At 42.0% G+C, this 22,326-nt stretch overlaps 1 protein-coding gene across 1 annotated transcript; it reads right to left on the bottom strand.

Annotated features, from left to right (window-relative positions):
- Positions 1-3,995: 3,995 nt before the first annotated feature.
- On the bottom strand, positions 3,996-21,165 carry LOC308565108 (tripartite motif-containing protein 5-like). Its single transcript, XM_081153913.1, has 8 exons — positions 21,043-21,165; positions 16,034-16,519; positions 15,359-15,454; positions 14,486-14,716; positions 7,533-7,555; positions 6,277-6,374; positions 5,961-5,987; positions 3,996-5,707 (listed from the first exon to the last, which is right to left on the bottom strand). Exons 2-8 carry the CDS (start codon positions 16,454-16,456, stop codon positions 5,139-5,141), a joined length of 1,467 nt encoding a protein of 488 aa, XP_081010039.1. The 5' UTR covers positions 16,457-16,519; positions 21,043-21,165; the 3' UTR covers positions 3,996-5,138.
- Positions 21,166-22,326: the final 1,161 nt, after the last annotated feature.

Genomic DNA, 22,326 nt, shown 5'->3' with positions numbered 1-22,326 from the left:
CTCTATATTATTGCATCTGACAAGAATCTGTAGTTTTGAGCACAAGGGGGGAAGACTGGATTGAGACATAAGATTTGTGCTATCTTTGCCAGAACCCCAGTCAAAGCTTAACATAGTGAGCTTCTGTCATTCAGGGAATGGTTTTTTCTTTGCCAGAGTCCTTAACTAGCCAAAGTGAACAAAGCATCTAACTAGGAGGAATGTAACTAGCTCACACTGTCCAGAGACAGTCCTTGCCTCACGTCCCAACCCCCTACTCCCACATCCATAAGAATAGATAGTCTAAGTTATATCTCCAGATTTGATACAGACTAAACTCCTACAGGCACTGAACTTGTTAGAGTAATGATAACAGAGTTAATGAAATCTTCCCTAAAAGGATGGTGACATCACCTCCTGTGGCATAAAAGGCAGGTAAAAGAGAAAGTCCCAAAGGTCTCTATAATTTAGGCTGGAGTGCAAGTCTGTCTCTTGGAACACAGACTCACTGCCTCTTGACAAGAAGCACATTTCCTCAGGGTCACTGGGAATACATTTAAAGAGGAAAAAAATAAACCAATTATTAAAACAACAGTGGGGAAGTGTGTCAAAGGAAACATCCAAACCAAGATCTGCTGTCTCAGTCACAACTTATTCTGACCTCAATTCTTTTACCCCAAAAGCTCTTCTTTTCTGCTGAATTCCCTTCTGTATTCATGGTCACTTCAGTTGGTCTACACTTGAAATCAATAGTTTTCTGCCAGGATCTGTTATCTTATTATGGAACCATTGCTGTCAGAAGGACTCCCTCCTCCAGAGTCACATTTTCAAGGGCACAGACCCTGCTTGGCCACTGAGTAACTGCAAGGCTACCTTATTTGATAAATCATTGAGCCAGTGAAGGGTTTTCCTTTTCTCTAATTGACTGTAGTTTTCTACTCACCAAAGTCTGTCTTCTGTCTCTTGCCTTACAGGAGTAGTGGGAACTGTCTATTTAAATAGAAACAAGTAAAATTTTAGGCTGGGAGAAGTTCTGTAAGAGGTAAAATGAAAACATTTATGCAATTCCTTGTATTCCTAAGAGATAAACTCAGATCACATGGGGCCCTCCATTTCCTGTTCCTAGATAAGGGATGAAGTCAACCATATTAACTCCTTTCCCTTGAGATGCAAAGTAGCCGGGTGGTTTTAGTAGGCTGTGGAAATTGGGTCGCTAGGAGACTCACTCCTGGCAATTCAGACACAGTCGGGTGAGACAAACTCTCAGAGGCCGAAGTATATTTCTTGTATTTGAGGTATTCTTTAATTATTCTATTTGCATAAACTTGCTCCAATACTGAAAAATACAATTAAAAATTTCTAGTCTTGATATTGAAAGGGCCTCTAATTTTTACTTCAAATATTTCTTAGCTGTTTTTTTACTTTGCATTGCCATGCAAGTTTTATAAGCATTTCTCAATTTACACACACACACACTTACACATTTTTATTTTGTTTGCATTGAATCTATATATTAGTATGAAAACACCTGATGTTTATAAGACAGTATATTTCTATTATAAATATATGCCTCCATTAATGTAGCCTTATTTTAATTTCCTCAATAATTGGTTAAAACATTAACTTGAAAAATATGTCTCCTGCATGTTTATTGCAGCATTATTTACAATAGCCAAGATATGGAAACAACTTCTTCTGAGGCTCTTTCAATGGCTAAACTTAATGGCAACCAGCAAGTGGTGGCAGGTCTCCGGGTGCCTTCAGCCTTTTGCTGACCTGCCCCAGGCCAAGTACTGTTGGCAGCCAGTCTCATTACACAGCTTGACCCAACTTACAATGCAATGAGACCCAGCACAGTCAGCTAATAACTGTGGATGGCTTTGTATCTCCTAACAGGTAGCCCAGGGCTGGTCACAGACAGTACCTGACATTGACCTGCAACAGAATCTGCCACAATTCTGTATACAATGAAAATATTCATAATAAAGACAAAATAAAGACTTTTTTAGTAAATAAAAACTATAACAATTGTAGCCAAAAGGTCAGAAAAAAGGAAATGAAAGTGTGGTAAAAAAGTTTTTGTACTGTATGTATAAAATAATATAATAATATTATTTGAAGGTAGATAGAGATAAGGAGACTAAGATATTTCTGTATTCAGCACTACAAAAACCACATGAATTAATGAAAAGACCTGAGACCTCTGAGAACATCTTTGAGAGCACAGGTGCTAGTTGCAACATATCATGTTTATTCTAGCTTTCCTAGACTATATTAAACACCAAAAAGGAACAAGTGTTCCACATTAAATAGAAATAAAATTGCATGAGTGTGTTAAAGATGAACTCTTGGCATAATGGCATTGTTGGCAGAAAGATAATTAATGTTTATTCATCTGCTGAGGGCTTTTTCCTCAAACCTTGAAGACTTGGGCATTGTTTCACTGCTAAGAGAGCCTTGGATAATAGCCTCCTGCAGTCTTATGAATGCAGAGGCCAGAGGAAGCTCAAAGGGGAAGGGCTAGGAGTGAAAAAGTACTGAGCACTGAGTCAGAGTGGAGAAAATGTCTTCAAGCTTTCCCCAAGAGACCTCCAAATGGAGGGCTTGGGCTAGGAACATGACTGCCAAAGAGCATGGCCTGAGACTGCCATTCTCCTGAGACAACAATGCACTGGCTGTGCACCAAGTCTGGTGTGGGAAGGTAGCTTTGCCCTGCGAGGTCTGCTCTGTGAGGTAAAGCTTTTTGTAATAGCCAATGGTTGGACCTAAAAAATTATATGTACATTGTCAGCCTAAAGCTGGACTCTTCAACTCCACCTTAATTTTTCGGGACCTGAGCTAGAAATATAGGCTATGCCATCATGAAGCTGAATGGGTGAAATTTAAGGGGTTATGTCAAGAACAGGGTAATGAGTCTGAGGCAATGTTGGACTAAGGCCACGATCAAGATCACTCCAAGTAGAACAAGACCTGACTGAACTACTGAATGTAGCCATGAGTCTCAGCAGTCATCAAGTCAGAAAAAGATGTCCCATAGCTGCTTAGGGTCTACTCTAGAGAGCTAGGAGGCTTTCTCCTTGTTTCTATATGAATCCCATTTATCGGGTTGAAGGCATTATTAATTCAGAAACAACACAGGTCTGGCCATAGTAGAGCTGAACCTCACCTGTAGCCTTGTGGGGTGGCTGAGGCAATGTTACGATAGTCAGGGTACACATACAGAGTATAACCCCAGGGGCACATGTGGTTCCCCAGAAACAAACTGTACAATGTGAGGGCACTCCAAGCAGGATGTATACCAATCAGACAGCAGGTGAACAGAGCTCCCAATGTGGTCTCCACCCTGGGGTTCACAGACCAGATGACATTAATTCATATAGTTCTTGGTTTTAGAACAGCCACAGGCACTGTTTCTCTGAGATATCCGTGTTTCAGCCTGATGAGTGTGGATAACATCTATAAGTATCTCTGTGGCCTCAAGGCAACGACTCCCCAAAAGGTCACCTGTCATTTATGCCCGTGTGATCAAGCTTTCCACCACCTTGGAATCCTGTTTCATTAAAGGTGAGGAAGTTAGGAATTTCTGGAGACAATATGGAATGAGAAGATAATACTTGGCCAAAGAGCACTTTTTCCCCCCTAGCTCTTAACATGATTGGGGAAGGGTTGGAAATAAAAATGCAATAAGACATGGGGACCCCCACACAGTTCTGAATAATCATCCATTGCATAGAATATGCCCCTCCTATCTCATTGGAACAATGGGCTTTTCTCTTTGTTCTTTGGAACTTTCAAGTCACTGCGAATATGGAGGGATGACCTGGGCAACAAAACACCTTCACCATTGTTAAGAAATTCTGCAATTATACTTCTGAATCTTATTGTATCACTGTGAATACGTTTTTTTAAAACTGAGCAAACAGTTAACATTTAAATTCAACTCCAATGAAATATAATTACTCAAAAAAAAAAAAGACCAAGAAGCTAAAAATAATTTTTTACAATGAGCTATAATTTAAAGAAAATTGTATTTATTTCATCGTTATTTTATTTCTTAAAACAAAGCAAGGGTAATAATGTTGAAAATAAACTAATAGGTACTCTTAAAATCATTTATTTCAGTCACAGTGAGAAGCAAACCAAACATGAATATACAGCATACTTATTATTCCTTAAGTGCTAGAAATGACAGAAATATTCAAAGCATTCTGTTGCTTCATTTTCACAATACATCAGTTAAGTTTCATTACTTTTTTACAAATGAGAAATGGAATCCCATACAATTTAGATTATTTGATTAAGAATAAAATTCTCACAGTCTCACACATACACACACACACACACACACACACACACACACACACACACGCTTGTCTATCACTAGCAGAGCTGGAGTACTCTAGACAGCAGCACAGAGGTATCTGGGATCTGAAACATGAGACTTCAGTAAAAATCCCCCTAGTGCCCCCAATGGTAGAAACCTGTTTCATGGGACACCTACACAACTTATATTTCTCAGTAATTAGTAGAGAGAAGGTTTATTGAGACATCTACATGTTTTATACTTAATGACATTATTTTTCTCATAATGATCCTAACTATACAGTGGTTTTTATACCAAGATTATGTTAAGAAAATAAAGTCAGCATTCAAGTATTTTATTAAAGGTTACATGGCATGTATTTAGAGAGACTGGACTTTAACTCAGACACTCTGGACATAAATCTTCCCCTTAGTAGATATTATTTATGATATTTTCTCCTTTGCTCCTTGATGACTAAGGAACATCATGGATAAACTGAAACACCCCTGAAGAATCATTCTGTAGGGAATGGCTCCTATGTAAGTTCTTGAATACTATGCAAAAGTTGTTGAAAAGCTTTCCTTATTCCTCTCAGTGGCAGAGATGTCACCCCTATACTGGTGTTTTTTTATGAGGCATTAGACATTTTGCTTCTGATTATAGAAAATGGTTAATAAAAATTATCTACTAATGCAAACAAGACACTGGGAAAAATATGACACAAGGCAACTTGTACACTCTATTGTTCAATGAAGGATGTTGAAATGGAAAAAAGAAAAGAGGCTGCTAAGCTTAGTGCATTAGATGCACCCAAGGCCAGAGGCACTACATAGAAGTGGGTGAGGGTGTAAGAGGTTTAAGAGCTTGAAGAACATAATGTCATAGGGCCAGTACATTTCATAGGATTGAAATATGGAAAACATTCCCCAGAAAAGGAACATGCAGAGAATTTATAGATGAGAAACCCATTGTTTGTGACATTCAAAAATGAGAGAGTGCCAGCGTTGTAGTCTAGGAAAACCCCAACACGACGGGGAGGAACGGTCAGAGTGAGCGTACGAGGAGAGGGGAGGTTGTAGGGCCAGGAATTGTAGGTGGCAGAATCCACAAAAGCCTTATATTCAAACTGATTCTGTAACCCTATAACCCAGTAGCCAAGTTGAGGTTGATATTTAGAGTACCCTTGTTGAAAACTGTTACGTTTTGCACAATATACCCCCAAGATCCAGGCACGTTTCTCTGACACATCTATCTCCCAGTAATGTTTCCCTGATGGAATAAACCGTGAGCCCAAGACATCACAATCCTGATAATCGTTTTCCGGAAGAGTATCAGTTGTGCTCCAACGTAACACTTTCACTTGTCTCTGATCCAAAGAAATAGCAACATCTGGATTATTCTCGGGAAGGCTCAGGGTAAAGTGAACTGTAGAAAAATTATAGGGTTGGGTGAGGAATGTACCTTTATTGTGACACTGGAGAGGGATCTTGAGAATAACTTAAGTGGGAAGAACTTGGTTTGGTTCTTGAGGAGAGGTATAATACTGCAGAAATATAATGTATATGTGGGTGTTGGGAGGGAAAACATGGGTCTTAACACATGAAACCTAGTAGAAAATGTAAAATTCTGAAAGAAGGTGAGGACAGGATGACTTCATGATACTGTGATTTCTCCTTACCCCAGTATTGTCGTGCATCTGTCAGTTCTGAAATGATAAAAATCCATAATATTAAATACAAACAAAGGAGTCATAACTAAAATCTATTTCCTCTCCAGATCACAGGAAAGGCTGGGGTCTATGAGAGATAGTACACAGGAAAAGGAGAGGTAAGCAAGGTAGCTGGCCACTCCCTGTTAAATAGGCCCATATCAACATATAATATCCATCTTCCTTTGTCTCCTCTGTCCACACCCAGAAAAGGAATCCTCCTCCTTCTTTAACCCCCAGCATCCCAAGACTCTCCCAGCCACCCACTTGCTTTCACATTTCTCACCCATAAACGCTTGCAGCATTTTCAGGTCAGGAACTCTGATCACTGTCCTTTGTTCCTTGGAGAGAGCTTTTGGCTTCCTCAGAATGAAGGTCTGACTCCTAGGGGTGACAAAAATTGAACCCCACACCTCTGAATTTTTGTCTCTCCAAAACCACTGATTTCTATGTATTCATCCCATTGAGCACTTGAGCCCCCTTCCATGTAGAACCTGAGAAAGGAGAGAGTAGACTCCTGACCTTAGAGCCAGAAGAAATGTGCTCATGTCCACCCTTACAGTATAGTCTATTTGATCTCAGGAAGGCCTTGACCTCTCAGAAGCAGTTTATTCCTCCCACAGTTATAACTAACCTCTAACTCTCTATCTCCTAAAATCATAAAATTATATTCAATGATTTTTTTTTTTTTTCTTTCCCCAAAAGGAAAAGTCACTGCGATGATGTGGAGGGATATTAGATGAAAGTGAGGTTGCAGAGGCTGGTGGTTTGAGATATATCGAGTGTGGGAACGCTGTCTGGAGAGGACCAAGGCCTTTAATGTCTGCTCCCCAGTAAGGAGGCCGTCAGAATAACACCTGAGATTTCCAGTACTCTGGGAAACATGGTAACACTTGGAAAAGAAGTCATTATGAACACCACACTAAAATTTCATGTGTTTGAAGAGCTTGATGCAGCCAAGTAGGTGTGCAAATTTAGACACAAGGGTGCTATCCTGTCATTCTGGCTTCAGAAGGACATGATCAAGAGAGATCAATTGTTTGCACCAGGGACAAAATATTCTTTGCAATTCAGTCTGTTTTTAGAAAATAAGGAGAACTGTATAGGAGAACCTGGTCTCTTCTATTCCCAGGGGAGAAATTTAACTGTAAAAGTCTCATATCCAATTCTGGGTGCTTGGCAGGTAAAGAAGAAACAACCTACCCACAATGGATCAAACATCTAGGACATACGGGAACCTGAGTTAGACTCAGGCACACTGGGTGGATAAAATTTATGAAGGTACAGGGGTCTGATACCGCAACACTTTATCCCTACTTGCTACTGACCCAAACTCTGCAACTTCTCCCCACCTGAACTCTGTATCATACTATGGTTATAGAACACTAAAACCATGATATGTGAACAGAAATTTAAGATAAAACTACACCACAATTCTCTTGCCCTGAGCAATATTTTATTCTAATTAATCACCAGATAACTTAAATGGCTTTAAACCTCTTTCACAGGCCAAAAGGAACATCTCCAGTCTCCCACACATACCTTTTTATGATGCTTTTCACATCCTAGGGAGGAAAGAGAAAACATAAGTCAAGAAGTAATAAGCTCGAGAGAAACAAGGTGGCGGTGTAGGTAACAGCTGCACCCCCCGCCTCCCGCAACCACATCAAAATCACAACTAAAACACAGAACCATCACTCAGGGCCTCCTGAGATCCAGCTGCACAGAAGCCCCACAACCAGGGAACTGAAGAAGCACCGAGACCAGGAGGAGAGGCGGAGACGCGGGCGGGTCGGGGCTGGATCCTGGAGATGCGGCCGCGGGCCCACACCCGGCGCCGCGGGTTAAAACCAGGAGGGCATCTCGATGGTGGGGTTTCCCGAAGGAGGGAGGGGTCCCAGCCCCACAGCAGGCCCCCAGCTCAGGGCTCCAGGGCCGGGAAGAGAAATCCTCAAAACTCCAACCTGTGAAACCAGCGGGGACTGTCTCTGAGGGTCACGGAGGCTGAGGAGCCCCAGCAGCTCCTCTAAAGGGCCCGGCACAGACTCACTCGGACGCTCCCTCCGAGCCCAGCGCCGGGCAGCAGCCTGAAAGGACCTGGGACACTCGGGGAGGAACTAACCTGCCTGAAATCCAGGCGAGAGCTGGAGGGCGGCTTCCTCCCAGGCAGAAGGGCTGGCGGAGGCCATGGCTCCTTTGGCGAGTCCTCCCCCAAGAGCTGGCAGGCAGGCGCCATGTTTGAATCGCCAGCACCTGACTCCCACCTTTGGCCCCGCCCCGTGATTCCCGGAGGCCCCGCCCCTCCCCACCTGCAGCTCATCCAGGCCATTTCCAGTGGCTTTTCTGTGCAAGTGGCCTCTCTAGCCTCACGCTTAGGACTTTCCTAAAATCTCTCAAACAAGCAACAGCGTGCACCATACCGATTGGTAAGTGGCCTCAGCCTGGCACTAGGGCAGCCTGCATTGGCTCATAGCTTGGCCTCTCCTGGACACCTCCAAGCCCAGCACAAGGAGCAGCCAACTACAGTTTGCTGTGTAGCTCATGCTGGGTGGCCCTGGGCAAGGCACTGGCACAGGCTGACTTTGCACTTCCCGGGAGGCCCAGAGACAGTGCACCTGGTGGTCAGACTCAACCACACTGGATTACAACCCTACCACACCCATGAGTGACACACTCAAGGGGTGCACTTGGTGAACACCAAAGCCCCACTGAAGTAAATCTTGCTCTATAGGGATGTTTCCAGCACAGCAGCTCTTTGACTGTAGTTGCAGCTGGTCCTCACAGCCGATTGACCTGGGGGTCAATTCCTCCCAGTGATGCCAACAGCAACCAAGGCTCAACTACAACAGGACAGTGCACACAGCCCACACAGGGGAGCACCTAGAAGGCCCAGCTCAGGTGACTGGGGAGGCTGAGCCACTGGACCCTACAGGACACCTACTACACAAAGTCATTCTACACATTCCAGGAGACATAGCAGCTCTACCTAATACATAGAAACAAACACCAGGAAGCAGCCAAAATGTGGAGGCAAAGAAACATGTCACAAAGGAAAGAATAGAAGAAATCTCCAGAAAAGGAATTAAATGAAATAGAACCAAGCAAGCTAACAGATGCAGAGTTCAGAATTTTGGTTATAAGAATGGTCAAAGATATTAGTAAGACTATTACAAAAACAAGTGAGATCATTGATGACCTAATAAAATACCTATCAGAAATGAAGGCTACACAAACTGAAATGAAGAATAATTTACAGAGAATCAAGAGTAGAGTAGAGGATGCTGAAAATCAAATCAGCAATTTGGAAAATGAGGAAACAAAAAGCACAACCCAACCAGAAGTGCAAAAAGAAAAAAGAATCCAGAAATATGAAGATAGTGTAAGGAGTGTCTGGGACAACTTCAAGCAGCCCAACATTTGTATTATTGGGAGGCCAGAAGGAGAAGCGAGCAAGAAATTAAAAACCTATTTGAAAAAATAATTACAGAAAACTTCCCCTACCGGGGGACTTACAAGTCCAGGAAGCACAGAGTGTCCCAAACAAGAGGAACCCAAAGAGTTCCACAGCAAGACATGTCATAATTAAAATCCCAAAGGTTAAAGACAAAGAGAGAATCTTAAATGCAGCAAGAGAAAAGCAATTAGTTACTTACAAGGGAGCACCCATATGACTGTCAGCTGATTTCTCAACAGAAACCTTGCAGGCCAGAAGGGAGTGGCAAGAAATATTCAAAATGATGAAAAGCAAGAACCTACAACCAAGATTACTCTACCTCCCAAAGCTATCATTTAGATTTGAAGGTCAGATAAAGAGCTTTTCAGACAAGAAAAGCTAAAGGAGTTCATCACCACCAGACCAGCACTACAGGAAATGTTGAAGGATCTTCTTTAAGAAGAAGCTAATGAACAAAAGAACCTGACAAACTAAGTGGATCCAGAGACATTGACGAGTGCAACAGACGGTCATATCTCAGAGGGAAGAGGGAGGGGGGTGGAGAGTGGGAGGAGATCGACCAAAGAAGTTATATGCATATATGCATAACCCATGGACATGGACAGTGACAGGGTGAAGGCCTGGGGAGGGGGTGGGAGCGAGGTGTGGGGAGGCGTCAATTGGGGGGGGAAATGGGACATCTGTAGTGCTTTCAACAATAAAGATAAATTAAAAAAATAAAAATAAAATATTTTGGGGGATTTTTATAAATAAATAAATAAATAAATAAGTAAGTAAATAAATAAATAAAATAAAAAGCTTAAAAAGAAAAAGAGAAGTAATAAGCTCTCCTCACTTACATAGCTTCATCACATCCCCATCACTGTCTGTGTGGTGAGAATAGAGATGGTCCCAATGTAATACAGATGGTCTGAATGTGAAAACCAAAAATTAAAGACCTAGGTGAATTATTTCAGAAGACTCATGTGAAGTTGTCAGGTTTTCTAATATATAGAAATAACTTTGACCCTTGTAGAAGCCAAGCTTGAGCTTCCAGTACCTGCAGATGAGATATATTAAGTAGGAAATCATGAGGCCCATGGTATTTTCTCCATGGTCATAAGGCTTCTCATGAGATGATTTGAATAATTCATGGTTTGTTCATTTACTCAACATGAGTCTAAAATAATGCACTATTACTTGTCAAGCATTATGCCCTAACTGGGAGAAGCAAAGATGAGTAGTTATAGTATTCCTCAAGAAGTTTACCTGGTTTCTGCTGAGGGTACAAGCAAACACATGTATTAATGTTGGAATTTCTCAAGTCTTAGCCCATTTTATACACTATCTATAATTAACCTCATCCATTCCCTAAATTCAACACACACAAGTGCAATTGATTTCAGTCTATATTTACTCAATTTTGTCTTTTAAATTCAGGTTAATATAATCCCTAATAAAGAACCCAGCGGAATCGTTAACTTAGAATGTCTCAAATGCACCTTATACTTCATTAACCAAACTGTCTCCCCCCTTATACGCCTTTGTCCATGTTATCAATATCCACTCAACCACTATCCTAAACACTACAATATTTACTGCATTTCAGTCTCTAACAAGACAGTTTAGTTCACATCATTAACTGTTTTTAGTTGTCTGAATTTCTTTATTATTACAGATTTACTTCCTTGAACAGATATGTACCAATACATTTGATCTCCTTTATCTCAGACTAACTTCTTCCATGACACCAAAAACTAGGCCCACGACTGGGTCTACACATGCAAAAAAATTGCTTTGCTCTCTGCATTAGGGTTTTTTTTTTTGTATATGACAAAAAACAATTAAAAGTAGATGAAGTAGAGAAAAGGAATTTGGGGGACAGTTGTAACTCTAATCAAAGCTTAATTCTGAAGCTCAGACACTGTCATCAGCATCTGGTCTATGTCATTCTCCATATTCTATTCATGCCTACTATATTGACTTTATGCTCAGTTCATGAAGGAAACATGAATCTCCTTGTATAAGTTCCCCAAAATAGAGAACTTGTCTTCCCAGTTATATAAAATAATTCTGAGGCCTGCATGGCATTCTCCTGCATTGAATCAAGTGCCTATATTAAAAGCATCACTCTGTTGTTGCTGGAATAATATAAAGTGATGTTGAAGCAACTCTCCTAGATACTAAAGCTCCAGCTGGCACCATTATTCCTTGTTGAGCTCTTCCTCTACACAGCCTGCAGACACAGGCAAGAAACAAATCTGATTCTCAATTAACAACACTCTGGACCCACCCTGGTGATACTGAGACCCCACCACACCCAGTTCAAACCTCTGGCCGAATCTCTTTCTAAGCCACACAGGTGGCTGGCAGTCCATGCAGCAGACTTCCCTAAAATTTCTCAAAGGTCTGCAGACACCAAACAGGCAGTGGCTGACATCATCATGCCCTTTACCTCTTACTAAGTGGCCCCAGTCAGGTAGTAGTTGCAGCTGACCATAGTTAACAGCATAGGCCCCCCCCAAGGTACCTCCAAGCCCAGCACTGGCAACCAGAAACACAGATGACTTTGTAACTCCTACCAGGTGGTGCTGTACCAGACACAGGGAGTGGCTGACCTTGACCTACACCATAGCTCCTCCAAGAAGCCCCACAACTAACACACTTGGTAGCCAGCTTCAGACCATACGAAAGTACCACCAAATTAGCACCATAAATGACACACCCAAAGGGTAACTCAGAAGGCACTAGATACCCTCTAAAGTGAATCTGTTGCAAAAAGTCAGTCTCTGTACAACAGCTTGTTCACTGTGGTCAATGCCATTCCTATCAGCCACTTAGACTGAGGATCAATCAAGGCTCAACTATAGAAGGAGAGAATACAAAACCCACACAGGGACACTCCCGGAGCATATGGCTCAGGTGAACAGGGAAACTGTACCACAGGTCCCTGTATACATAAGGACATCTTATACATAAGGCCACTCTGTCAAGATTAGAAAATGTGGAGATATAACTAATACATAAAAATAAACAGCAGCCAAAGTGAGGAGACAAAGAAGCTTGTCCCAAATGAAAGATCAGGACAAACTTCAGAAAAATAACTAAACAAAATGGAGGCAAGCAGTTTGCCAGATACAGAATTCTAAACACTGGTTACAAGGATGCTCAGTGAACTTATGGAAGAATAGATGATCTCAGGAGAACTTCAACAAAGAGATAGAAAATATAAAAAAGGAGACAGAAAGCATAAAAAGACCCAGTAAGAAATGAAGAATGCAAAGAGAGAATGTTAAAAGCAGCAAGAGAAAAGCAGTTAGTTACCTATAAGGTGGCTCCCATAAGGCTGTCTGCTGATTTCTCAACCAAAACTTTGCAGGCCAGAAGGGACTGGCATGAAATATTCAAAGTGATATAAAGCAAGGGCCTACAACCTAGATTACTCCACCCAGCAAAGCTAGCATTTGGAATTAAAGGAGACATAAAGAGCTACCCAGATTTAAAAAAAAAAAAAAAAAAGCTGAAAGAATTCCTCATTACCAAACCAGTATTACAAGAAGTGTTAAAAGGACTTAAGAAGAAGAATAAAATAAAATAAAATATATAAATAAATAAAATTATCAGGAATGTAAATGACATGGCCAACATTATCAACCAACTCAAACCAACTGGCATCTACAGACCCGTTCACCCAATGAATACGCAATACATATTCTTTTTAAATTCATATAAAAATTTTTTGACATACAATAGTTTAGGCCATAAAGCAAGTGTCAATACATTTAAAAGATTGAACTAATAATATACATGTTTCCTGACTAGAAAAGAATTACAGACAATAATACAGTGAAAGCCTGGGGGGGAGGAGGGGGATGGTCAATGGGGAGAGAAAAGGGGACATCTGTAATATTTTCAACAACAAAGGTAAATTTAAAGAAAAAAATCACCAACTGCTTATAAATTAAATAACATAGTTGGAAATATCACAAGGTTTAACAAAAAAAACACACAAAATTTGAAATTAAGTGGAATAGAATAAAAATAGCAAATAAATAACCAGAAAATATGGAAAATAGCTGAAACAATGCATTTATATCATTAAAAACTATAACACAAAAGGCTGTGTCAAATCAATGGTCTAAACTTCCACTTTAAGAAACTAGGAAAAGAACAGCAAGTTAACATAATAAACAAACACACACACACATTCCTGTATGCATGTGCACATACACATGGGAGAGCAAAATTCAATAAGGAAAGGTTAAAAATAAATAAATAAATACATACATAAATGATTTATTCTTGAAAATCATTAAAAAAATTAACCAAATATAATGAAACTGACCAAAAAAACACACAAACAGAAACAAAACAAAACAGAAATCACCAAAATCAGGAATAAAAGAGGGTCCATTACTATAACTACTGTAGAAATGAAAGATTCTAAACAGTTATAATAACTAATTTCATGTTTACATATCTGACAACTTAGAACAGACAAATTTCTACAGAAATTTACATTATCAAAAACCGACTCAAGAAATGTAAAAAATCCTAAGAAAACTTAATAGAAGTAAAAAAAGAAAAATTTTTAAACTTGCCAAAAAACAAAAGACCAGAGTGAGACGGTTTCACTGGTGAATCTATTGAATAATTGAAAAATAAATAATACCAATCCTTCACAATTGTTTATTCAGAAAATTGAAAAGAGAAAAATCTCAACTTTTTCTATGAATATAAAAAAACCCAAAAAACTCTTGGATCATGAAGAGGTATCTGAAAAATGATGTAGGCTAGATCACAGATACGGGGCCTACAGAATATAATTGGACACAGTCATTTTTGCATTATAATTGATACATTAATAAAAATGAGATTTTCCTGAGTCTATCATGCATTTAACGATTCCCATGACCTCTGAAATAGATGCAGGGAAGGGTTACTGTAAGACCAAAGGAAACTCAGTGTCACCACCACAAACAGCACAGCCACACAGCAGAGGAGGAAACTTAGCCTTCATTTTCCTCAAGTTCAGATGCTGGGCCTTATTCCCAAGTCTTACCTGCAGCATCTCTACTGTGGACCCCTGCAAGCGATGCTCCAGATCTGAGATGAGATCTGTCAACAGCTGGCCCTGCTGGACCAGCTCACTCTCAGCCTGAGCCAGGTCATCGAGATTATCTCCCTCCTCCTTCTCCAGCCTTTGCAGCTCCTTCTGTTCCTCACTGTCCAGGATTCCTCTCAGTTGCTTATAATAATACTGGACAAATTTGTTCCCATTTTGTATTTTATTCTTCAGGAACAAGAAAGAGAGAGAGGAACTCAGGTTATCAAGCAGAGACTGAGAGCAAGAAAAAGAAGTATTTCATTTGGAAGTTCTCATGGGGAAGGGAGATGGAAGCAGAGGAGCAATTCTTGGGGAGGCTCATTTTTCTTATTATTTCCTTTTCATCACATTAAAAAATAATGCCTTTATGTCTGTATCATTGAGGTCAACCATGAATCAAAACTGAACACCTGAGTGTGGATCAGCTCTCACACAGCTGCCCAGGGCAGTCATGCCTCCCTGGATTACTCTTGACCCCACCCCCACCCTCTGCTTAATATTGATCACAAGGGACAGAGCCATGAGCCATTGGCTGTTGTCTTCCCCTGGAAGAGTTAAAGGCTCAAAATAATGACAGAAGTGAACACAGAATACGCTACCCATCCTCACCAGAGACTCTCTCTATGAGAATAACTAACCTACAAATATCTGTGTCACATTGTGACATGTTCATTTTCAGCCGTACCTCTATCAGTGAAAGAATACAGAATGACTATTTAATGAATCTGGACATACAGACCCTCAGGAAACAAGGATGGGGGCTCCTTGTAACAACCAAGATGCTGCCCCGATTCCTTTCTAACTTCCCCAGGAAGAGTCTCCTCCTACCTTCCAGGAAGTTCTCTGCTCTCTGATGTCAGATCCCCACTCCTCAGCTTTCTGCTGCTCCCCGCTCAGCCTGTCCACAGTGGCCTGGAGATTCTCCTGTGAGAGAGGAATCACACCAGGGTCAAACCATGGGCTTTTTCAGCATCAGAAGACAGGATAAATGGAGAAGAACACAGATTCTCTCTGAAGAGACTAGAGTTTACAGAAACTGTGAAATAACGATTAGAATATGACATTTGAAGGAAATCTGATGTGATGAATGTGTTCTTTAAGACTCAAGTGACAGAAGTCACTATTCCCATGTCAAGAGAAGACTGATTCTCTTTGTCCTAGAAGAAAAAACTTGATCCTGTAGTAAAAAACAAAGCTTAGGTCTCCATTCACCCAGCTCCCCAGTTACCCCTTCTGTCCAACAGGACAATGCCAGATTTGCTTGGGCCAAACCTCCATGTATAAGGACAAGGTAAAAAAATATCTACTTCTGGTTAAAGTATGCTCTTCATTTATGTGGAATGCACAGAAATGTCCTTCAGGCCTTGGAAGGTGAGCACAGGAAGAAATGTTATCATAGGCCTCAGGGTTATGGTGGCAAAGTAATTAGAGTCAAATGCAAAGTTGAGATTTCCTATCAAATACTATTTTCTGCCCTGTCTTTTCTCCGTCTTAGTCTGTTACCTTGTACTCCTGTGCAACCTCCTCCATGAGGAATGTGGGGTGGCCACGGTGCTCTTGAGACCGCTCGCAGAGCCAGCAAATGATCTTCTCATCCTCCTTACAGAAGAGCAGAAGTTTCTCCCCATGACGCTCACAGAGATCTCTCTTTAGCTCCTCCTCTGTATTCAACTTGACCTTCCTAAGGGCCTCCACTATGCTGGCCACGTGCCGATTAGGCCGCAGGTTCCCAGACTGGTAAGTGATTCGGCACACAGGGCAGCTGCTCTCTCCTTCTTGGCCAATCATGGACTGCCTGCTGTTTGCAGTGATGCAGGCTTGGCAGAAGCTGTGCCCACAGTCCAGGCTCAGGGGTTCTGTCAGGAGCTCTAGGCAGATGGGGCAGGTCACCTCCTCCTTTATTTCCACCAAGATTTCTGAAGCCATTGCAGCTGCTCCTCTGCTCCTACCTATCCTGATCTGAGGCTCCTCTTGCTCACGAATCTCTGCCTGATTGGAAAGGGAAAAAGGGAGCGGAGTAAGAATGGCAGGAATATATGTTGTTAATTGTGTAAAAATCAAGGACAGGGGCAAGAACAAATATAAAAGGACAAAAAGCAAAAATTAGACAAGGAAAGGAACATGGGGACCTGGAAAAAAGGACTTTTCATAACAATTTTAAATACTTTTAGTTCATCTGACATGACAAATTCCATTTTTATCTGTGCAGTGGTTATTATTGTGCTTTACTTTTACTGAACAAATCGATGACCTGAGGCCTTTTATACCAAGACCTTTGTGTGACCCAACATCTCTCGGTTTCTTCTTTCCTATGCCAAACACATCCTCAGTGATAAAAGCACAAAACCACTTATGGGCCTGGGCTTTTATACCTGCTCTTCTGTCAGCAGGCAGTGCTGGCTCTGATATCAGTAGGACTCACTCTCATCCTTCAGTTGACTCTCTCCTTACATGTTCATTTATCAGAAAGACCTGCTCTGACTTGCTTATTTACAGTGTAACCATTGACATTGTTTGCTGTATGTTTGAAATGATTTCTCTTATTATTATGACATAATATGTGACAATGTGTTTGTGTCTGTATTTGTGTAAATGGCTAGTCCAAACCCTTTACCAGATGTGTACATGAAGTTAGTGAGTGACTTACAAAGATCACTTATTTTCAAAGAGTTGCGATGAACCTAATGTATTCATGGCCCCCCTTCAGAGGTCTATTCCTACCTTACAGAGTTAATCAAAGACAAAACAAGTAACGTGGTAAGCTCTGGGGAGTCTTGTGTTGATATCTAATAAAATTTCATGTCTGCTTGGAAATATGCCAAGGACACTGATAGGAGCCTAAAGGTATGTATGTATGTTGATGGTGGGGAGGAAGATAGCATAAACATACTCATAGGATCACATAAGTCACATATCTGAAAAAATAGAAAAGCAAGTGAAATACATATCAATTTTGGGAAAGAAATCTCAGAGCATTAGATAAGATCATTCAACTAATTTTTTATCACTATGAATTACATGCTAACAACTGAACTAATACCCATAAACACAAAAAAGAATCTAAATGTAGTGTAAACCACTATGATCCTGACATTCACCTGGAAGGTAACAGTAAATTAAGTCATCAGTCATATATACACAAACAAGCTGAGGTGACAAACACTACTAAGGAAGTGTGCATGTTGTTGGGAAATCAAATAATGGGGCCAGATAAAGGATTGTCCAGCAATTCAGAGTTGCAGACATAAGGGTTGAACTGAAAGCTGAGGAAGATGAAGGACACAAGGCATACAGGAGAGAAAAAATTTTATTAGGTAAAAGAAATGACCTGTTCATGGAAGATGTACCACCTTGTCTGAGACTGGAAATGCCAGTGTGGCAGGTGTGAGAAAACTGGGAGGCCTTTGGTATCACATGAGCCTGAAGTGACCATGACATATGGCACTTTCCCAGTTATGCATCATTTAGGGACTCTTTTCCAGGAGCAAAAGAAATTATCCAAGTTTTCCCCTCAGAAAACAGGGGGGATATAATTAGCTTTGTCCTTGGTTCGTGGTATGTTGGATGGATCCAGTGTGGAATTGGGAAGATGAGTAGGATGAATGACAGTTGCCCAGGGGAGAGATGATGACAGCTTTCGGGGCAAGGAGGTGAAGGACATGGAGAGCAGGCGACGAGTGAGACATAGGGTGAGGTAAGAGAAAAGGGTTGCCAATTAGATTAAATACCTGAGAAGAAAGGGCTAACATCAGGCCTGGGCCCTTTCTTCCTGTTAAGGTAATATTGGCTAATTCTTCTGATAAGTTGGGGTTTTGATTTAGTTTTCTGGAAAACTTATGAGGCTACAATAAAGGGGAAGCTCAGCTGCCTTCAAGGCCACATTGTTGATAGATAAATTAGCCTGATGAGGAAAGTGCATTTGGACTTAGGAGGACTCATATAGACATCAAATCCCAGTTAATAAGCTTAGAATTTATTTTTCATAAGGGGATTGTGACTTTCATAACCATCTGTGTCTCTTTTAAGCCCTTGGATGCTGTGTTTATGGGCTTTCACAAGGTAATTTGCCTGCTGTAGATTTGCTTACATAATCTGTGGTGGTTTCACATATATCCACTAAGTCTGACTGTTTAAAAGGCTGAGATAACAGGAATAAAGTACATTCTACATCACTGTGAAGACTATCACTAAGAGCTCACCTAAGGCACCCATGTTGGCATGCTCTGTCTTGTCCTGTAAACTCAGATAGGGTAAGTGACCCTGGAAGTTCATATCTATCAGGTCACATTGATGGTAATCACCATCCACATCGGAAATGGTGCTGGTGGTCAGTCAGAGAGGGTCTCACAGTGGTGACACAGTGAAGCTCATTCTCCCACCTGGACTCAATATGTCCCTGTGGCCACAACTAGGCTCAGGAGTTCTCTCAGGAATTCCAAGTAAATGGGACTATGAAGCAATAAACAAAGAAAGAAAAGATCGCAGTAGATATTCATGTCTTGATGGTTGCCAAACTTTGATGGTAAAGAAAGATCTCCAGCATGAGATAAGTTTTCCCTTTGCTCTGTGTTCAGGAGGGAAAAGTTATAAAGGCTGCATGGAGATGAATTTAGACCCACTAACACTGTCCAGTGGTGCCTTGTTCATCATACATGAAGGGAACCTGATAAAGTGCATTCCAGCTAATGGTCCAGATAGTGAAAACAGCCCAGAGGCCTTATGCAGTTAGCCCCTGGCTGCAGAGACTGTGGTCCAGATCACGCTCTGATGAACAGCAACAGCAGAGGTAGATGCTGTGTTGGGATAGTATCATTTGATATCTACTCCTATTTTATGACTCTAGCATGATCCAAGCATGAGGTAAGAGCCTCCGATTCTTTCTGAACTCATCCAAGATCCAATCAGTCCTGAGACCCACCAGGAGCCTATGGAGAAGGGAGGAGCAGAGCATGCATTCTGCCTTGGAGTGCAGAATTTATTTTTAAGGTGGGGCTACAAGGAGCCAAAGTCAAAGCAACTGCTGCCACAGGACACAGAAGAGGGAAGTTCAGAGGAGCTTGAGCCCTCACACATGGAGGATGATGCCAGCACTACTTAAGCGGTGACCCAGGACTGCACAGCAGGCAGGGAGATAGATATGGGAACATGAGTGGTATCTGTGCTGGAGGGATATCAGAAATGCCAAGCTCGTCCTTGAGGACCTAGGGGTTTGTGCCTCACCTCAGGGGACCTGCGCCAGAGAGCTGAGCCCACAAAATGTCTGCCTTCAAAAACCAATAGGCTCATGCCCAGGAGAACCTTAGGGGCGTAGGGCACAGGAGATTCCTCCCTTAAGGGTCCCTGCACAGGAGTTAAAGGACTTACAGGACTTGCCCCAGGACCTGGCCCAAAAGCAAAAGTTTGAGAATGACAATGTAAGAAACACTGAGACTTACAGAAAATTTTTGTGGCTTTACTTGAGCCAAATTGTGGACAATTGCCAGTAAGTGAAATCTCAAAGGATTGAGATAATGCTCCCAAGAATGGCAGTTTTGCACCTTATTTTAAACATTATAATCAAAAGAGAAGATGCAGGTAGGTTACATGAAATTCATTGGTGATAGAATAGGGAGGTGGGAGAAAGCATAGTAGGGAAACCTCTGGGATTAGATGAAAAGTAAAATGATGGACACATATATCTTTTTACACAAGTTGGTACTGGATAGTTAAGAGTAAACAATTAACATGATAACCATAACATTGAGAGGATTTAGGGCCTCTGCCCTCCTGCATTGGGTGTGCCCTGAGGGATCAAGAAAAAGAAAGTTACCCTGACATTCCGAAGTCACGTTATTGTAGATGCAAAAAGCAATAGACAGGCTCAGTTAAGGTAAAGACTAACTTTTGTCAGGGAAGATTCTAGCCTAGGACATGACTACTCACCATAAACTGCTTTTAGCTTAAAAGTTTTAATTTCAGACTACCGTTTGTGGTTACTTTATTTCTGACTTTTCAAGGCTTCCACACAGGCCTTTTCTGAGCTGGTCAGGATAGCATGTGGCCCCTTTTTGACCACAAGAAGTGCCTAGGCCATGTGTGAAGGAGATCCGTCTGCTACAGGAGGAGTGGAAGCCTGTTGGACTCTCACCTAAGCAGAGACCTTGCTACCTTGCTAGCACCGGGCTGCATCTCCCTGTAACCTGTCAGCACTCCTGGGCGCACCCACCCCATCCCCCTGCTGCAGCGGCGCTGCCAGAGCTGACTGGGGAGGGCCCCCACCCCACTCCCCTGGGAGGACAGTCACCCCTGCCCCACCTCCCGAGACTCTACTGGAGCCGCCTCTGCCACCACGGCCCCAACCGAGCCATAGGACCTGGCAGCCCTCACAGGGGACACCCTTTGAGTCCTTGGCTCTGGTGGCTGGGGTGGGAGGAGCTGTGTTTCCCAGCCCCAAGGTCTGAAACAATGGAAGACACAGTTCTGGGCGGGCTAGCACCGCCCAGGCACTGCTCAGAGAGGAGAGGGAAACTCACCCCCAAGCTTCCAGGGAAAAGGACTTTTCACTTGTTCTGGTGTTCCAGCCTGGGGGACGTGGTCAGGATTCACTCTCCAAACAGGAGCCTGATGTACTCAAAGAGGATCCGCAGGAGCAGAGTGAGAGTGAAAATGAAAGTTAAATTCTTAGGGGAGGGGCAGGAAAGGAGAATATCTACGGACCAATCGAAATTCTTCTCAAGGACCCCAGGGAAATTCCAAGGCTTTGTGCCTGGGTCAGAGAGACCAGTGACTACATTCTTTTTTGCTTCTTTTTTTTTTTTTTTTGTCTTCATGTATCTTTTTTTTAAGGTATCTTTATTGTTGAAAATATTACAGATGTCCCCCTTTTTCCCCATTGACCCCTTCCACCCTGCACCCACTCCCTGCCCCAGGCCTATTATCTGTGTCCATGGGTTATACATATATGCATATAAATTCTTTGGTTAATCTCTCCACCCACCCCTCAGATCTGCTCTCTGAAGCAGATCTCATGGCTCTCAAAGTAATTCATCCTTTGTGAGACAGGACAAGCAGAAAAGGCTAACTGAAACAGAGTTAAATAGCAGTTTTCAGTCATTTAGCAAACCAAGATGCCGAGCAGTTTGCAGCCACCTGGTGAATCCTGTCTTCCCTAAACCAGGGACACTTAAAAGTAAATGATTTGCAATTCTCCCAACCAGAGGGTAAATAGCTTAAATCACCCTACTCAGGGAGACACATGGAAGAAGTCCAGTTAGTGCCGTTGACCAACCACACCCAAGGACAGATGACGTTAAGAGAATAAACCTCATTTTGGTACATCAGCCTAAAGCTGATGAATATTCTATTGAGATCCTCCCCTAAGACCTCCACTGAAAGCCCAGCCTTTAAAACCCCTCAAAACTAAGGTCTAGCATGCTCTCTCCTTCCCAGGAGCACGACCAAGCCTTCCCCCACCCTATTTTTCTTTCCTCACAAGCGTGCATCTCCTAAACTGCAAGGGACCCCAGGAGGCTTGCAATTTAGGCAGCAGTAGTTTGTCCCAGATAAATCCCCTGAACCTGTCCCTAAAGCCCCATTTTCTCTGACTTCTTAGTGACCCAAAGCAGACCATCTTAGGCTCAGTTCCCCAGGCTTTTCTTCTTTCACTGACCACAGCTGTAATAAACACCCTCTAAAATTCACCTGGGCTCATTTGTGTGAAAATTTTCCTGCAGGAAGTCAAGAACCCACACACTACCAGTTGACCCTAGGCAGACCCTCCAAGGGCCAGGTCCCCTTTCTGGTAACCCCTCCGGTTA

This window comes from Miniopterus schreibersii (assembly GCF_964146895.1).
Source record: "Miniopterus schreibersii genome assembly, chromosome: 12".
Taxonomy (NCBI): domain Eukaryota; kingdom Metazoa; phylum Chordata; class Mammalia; order Chiroptera; family Miniopteridae; genus Miniopterus; species Miniopterus schreibersii.
Note: the sequence above shows the minus strand (reverse complement) of the source record. Positions and strands in the feature narration are given on the sequence as shown.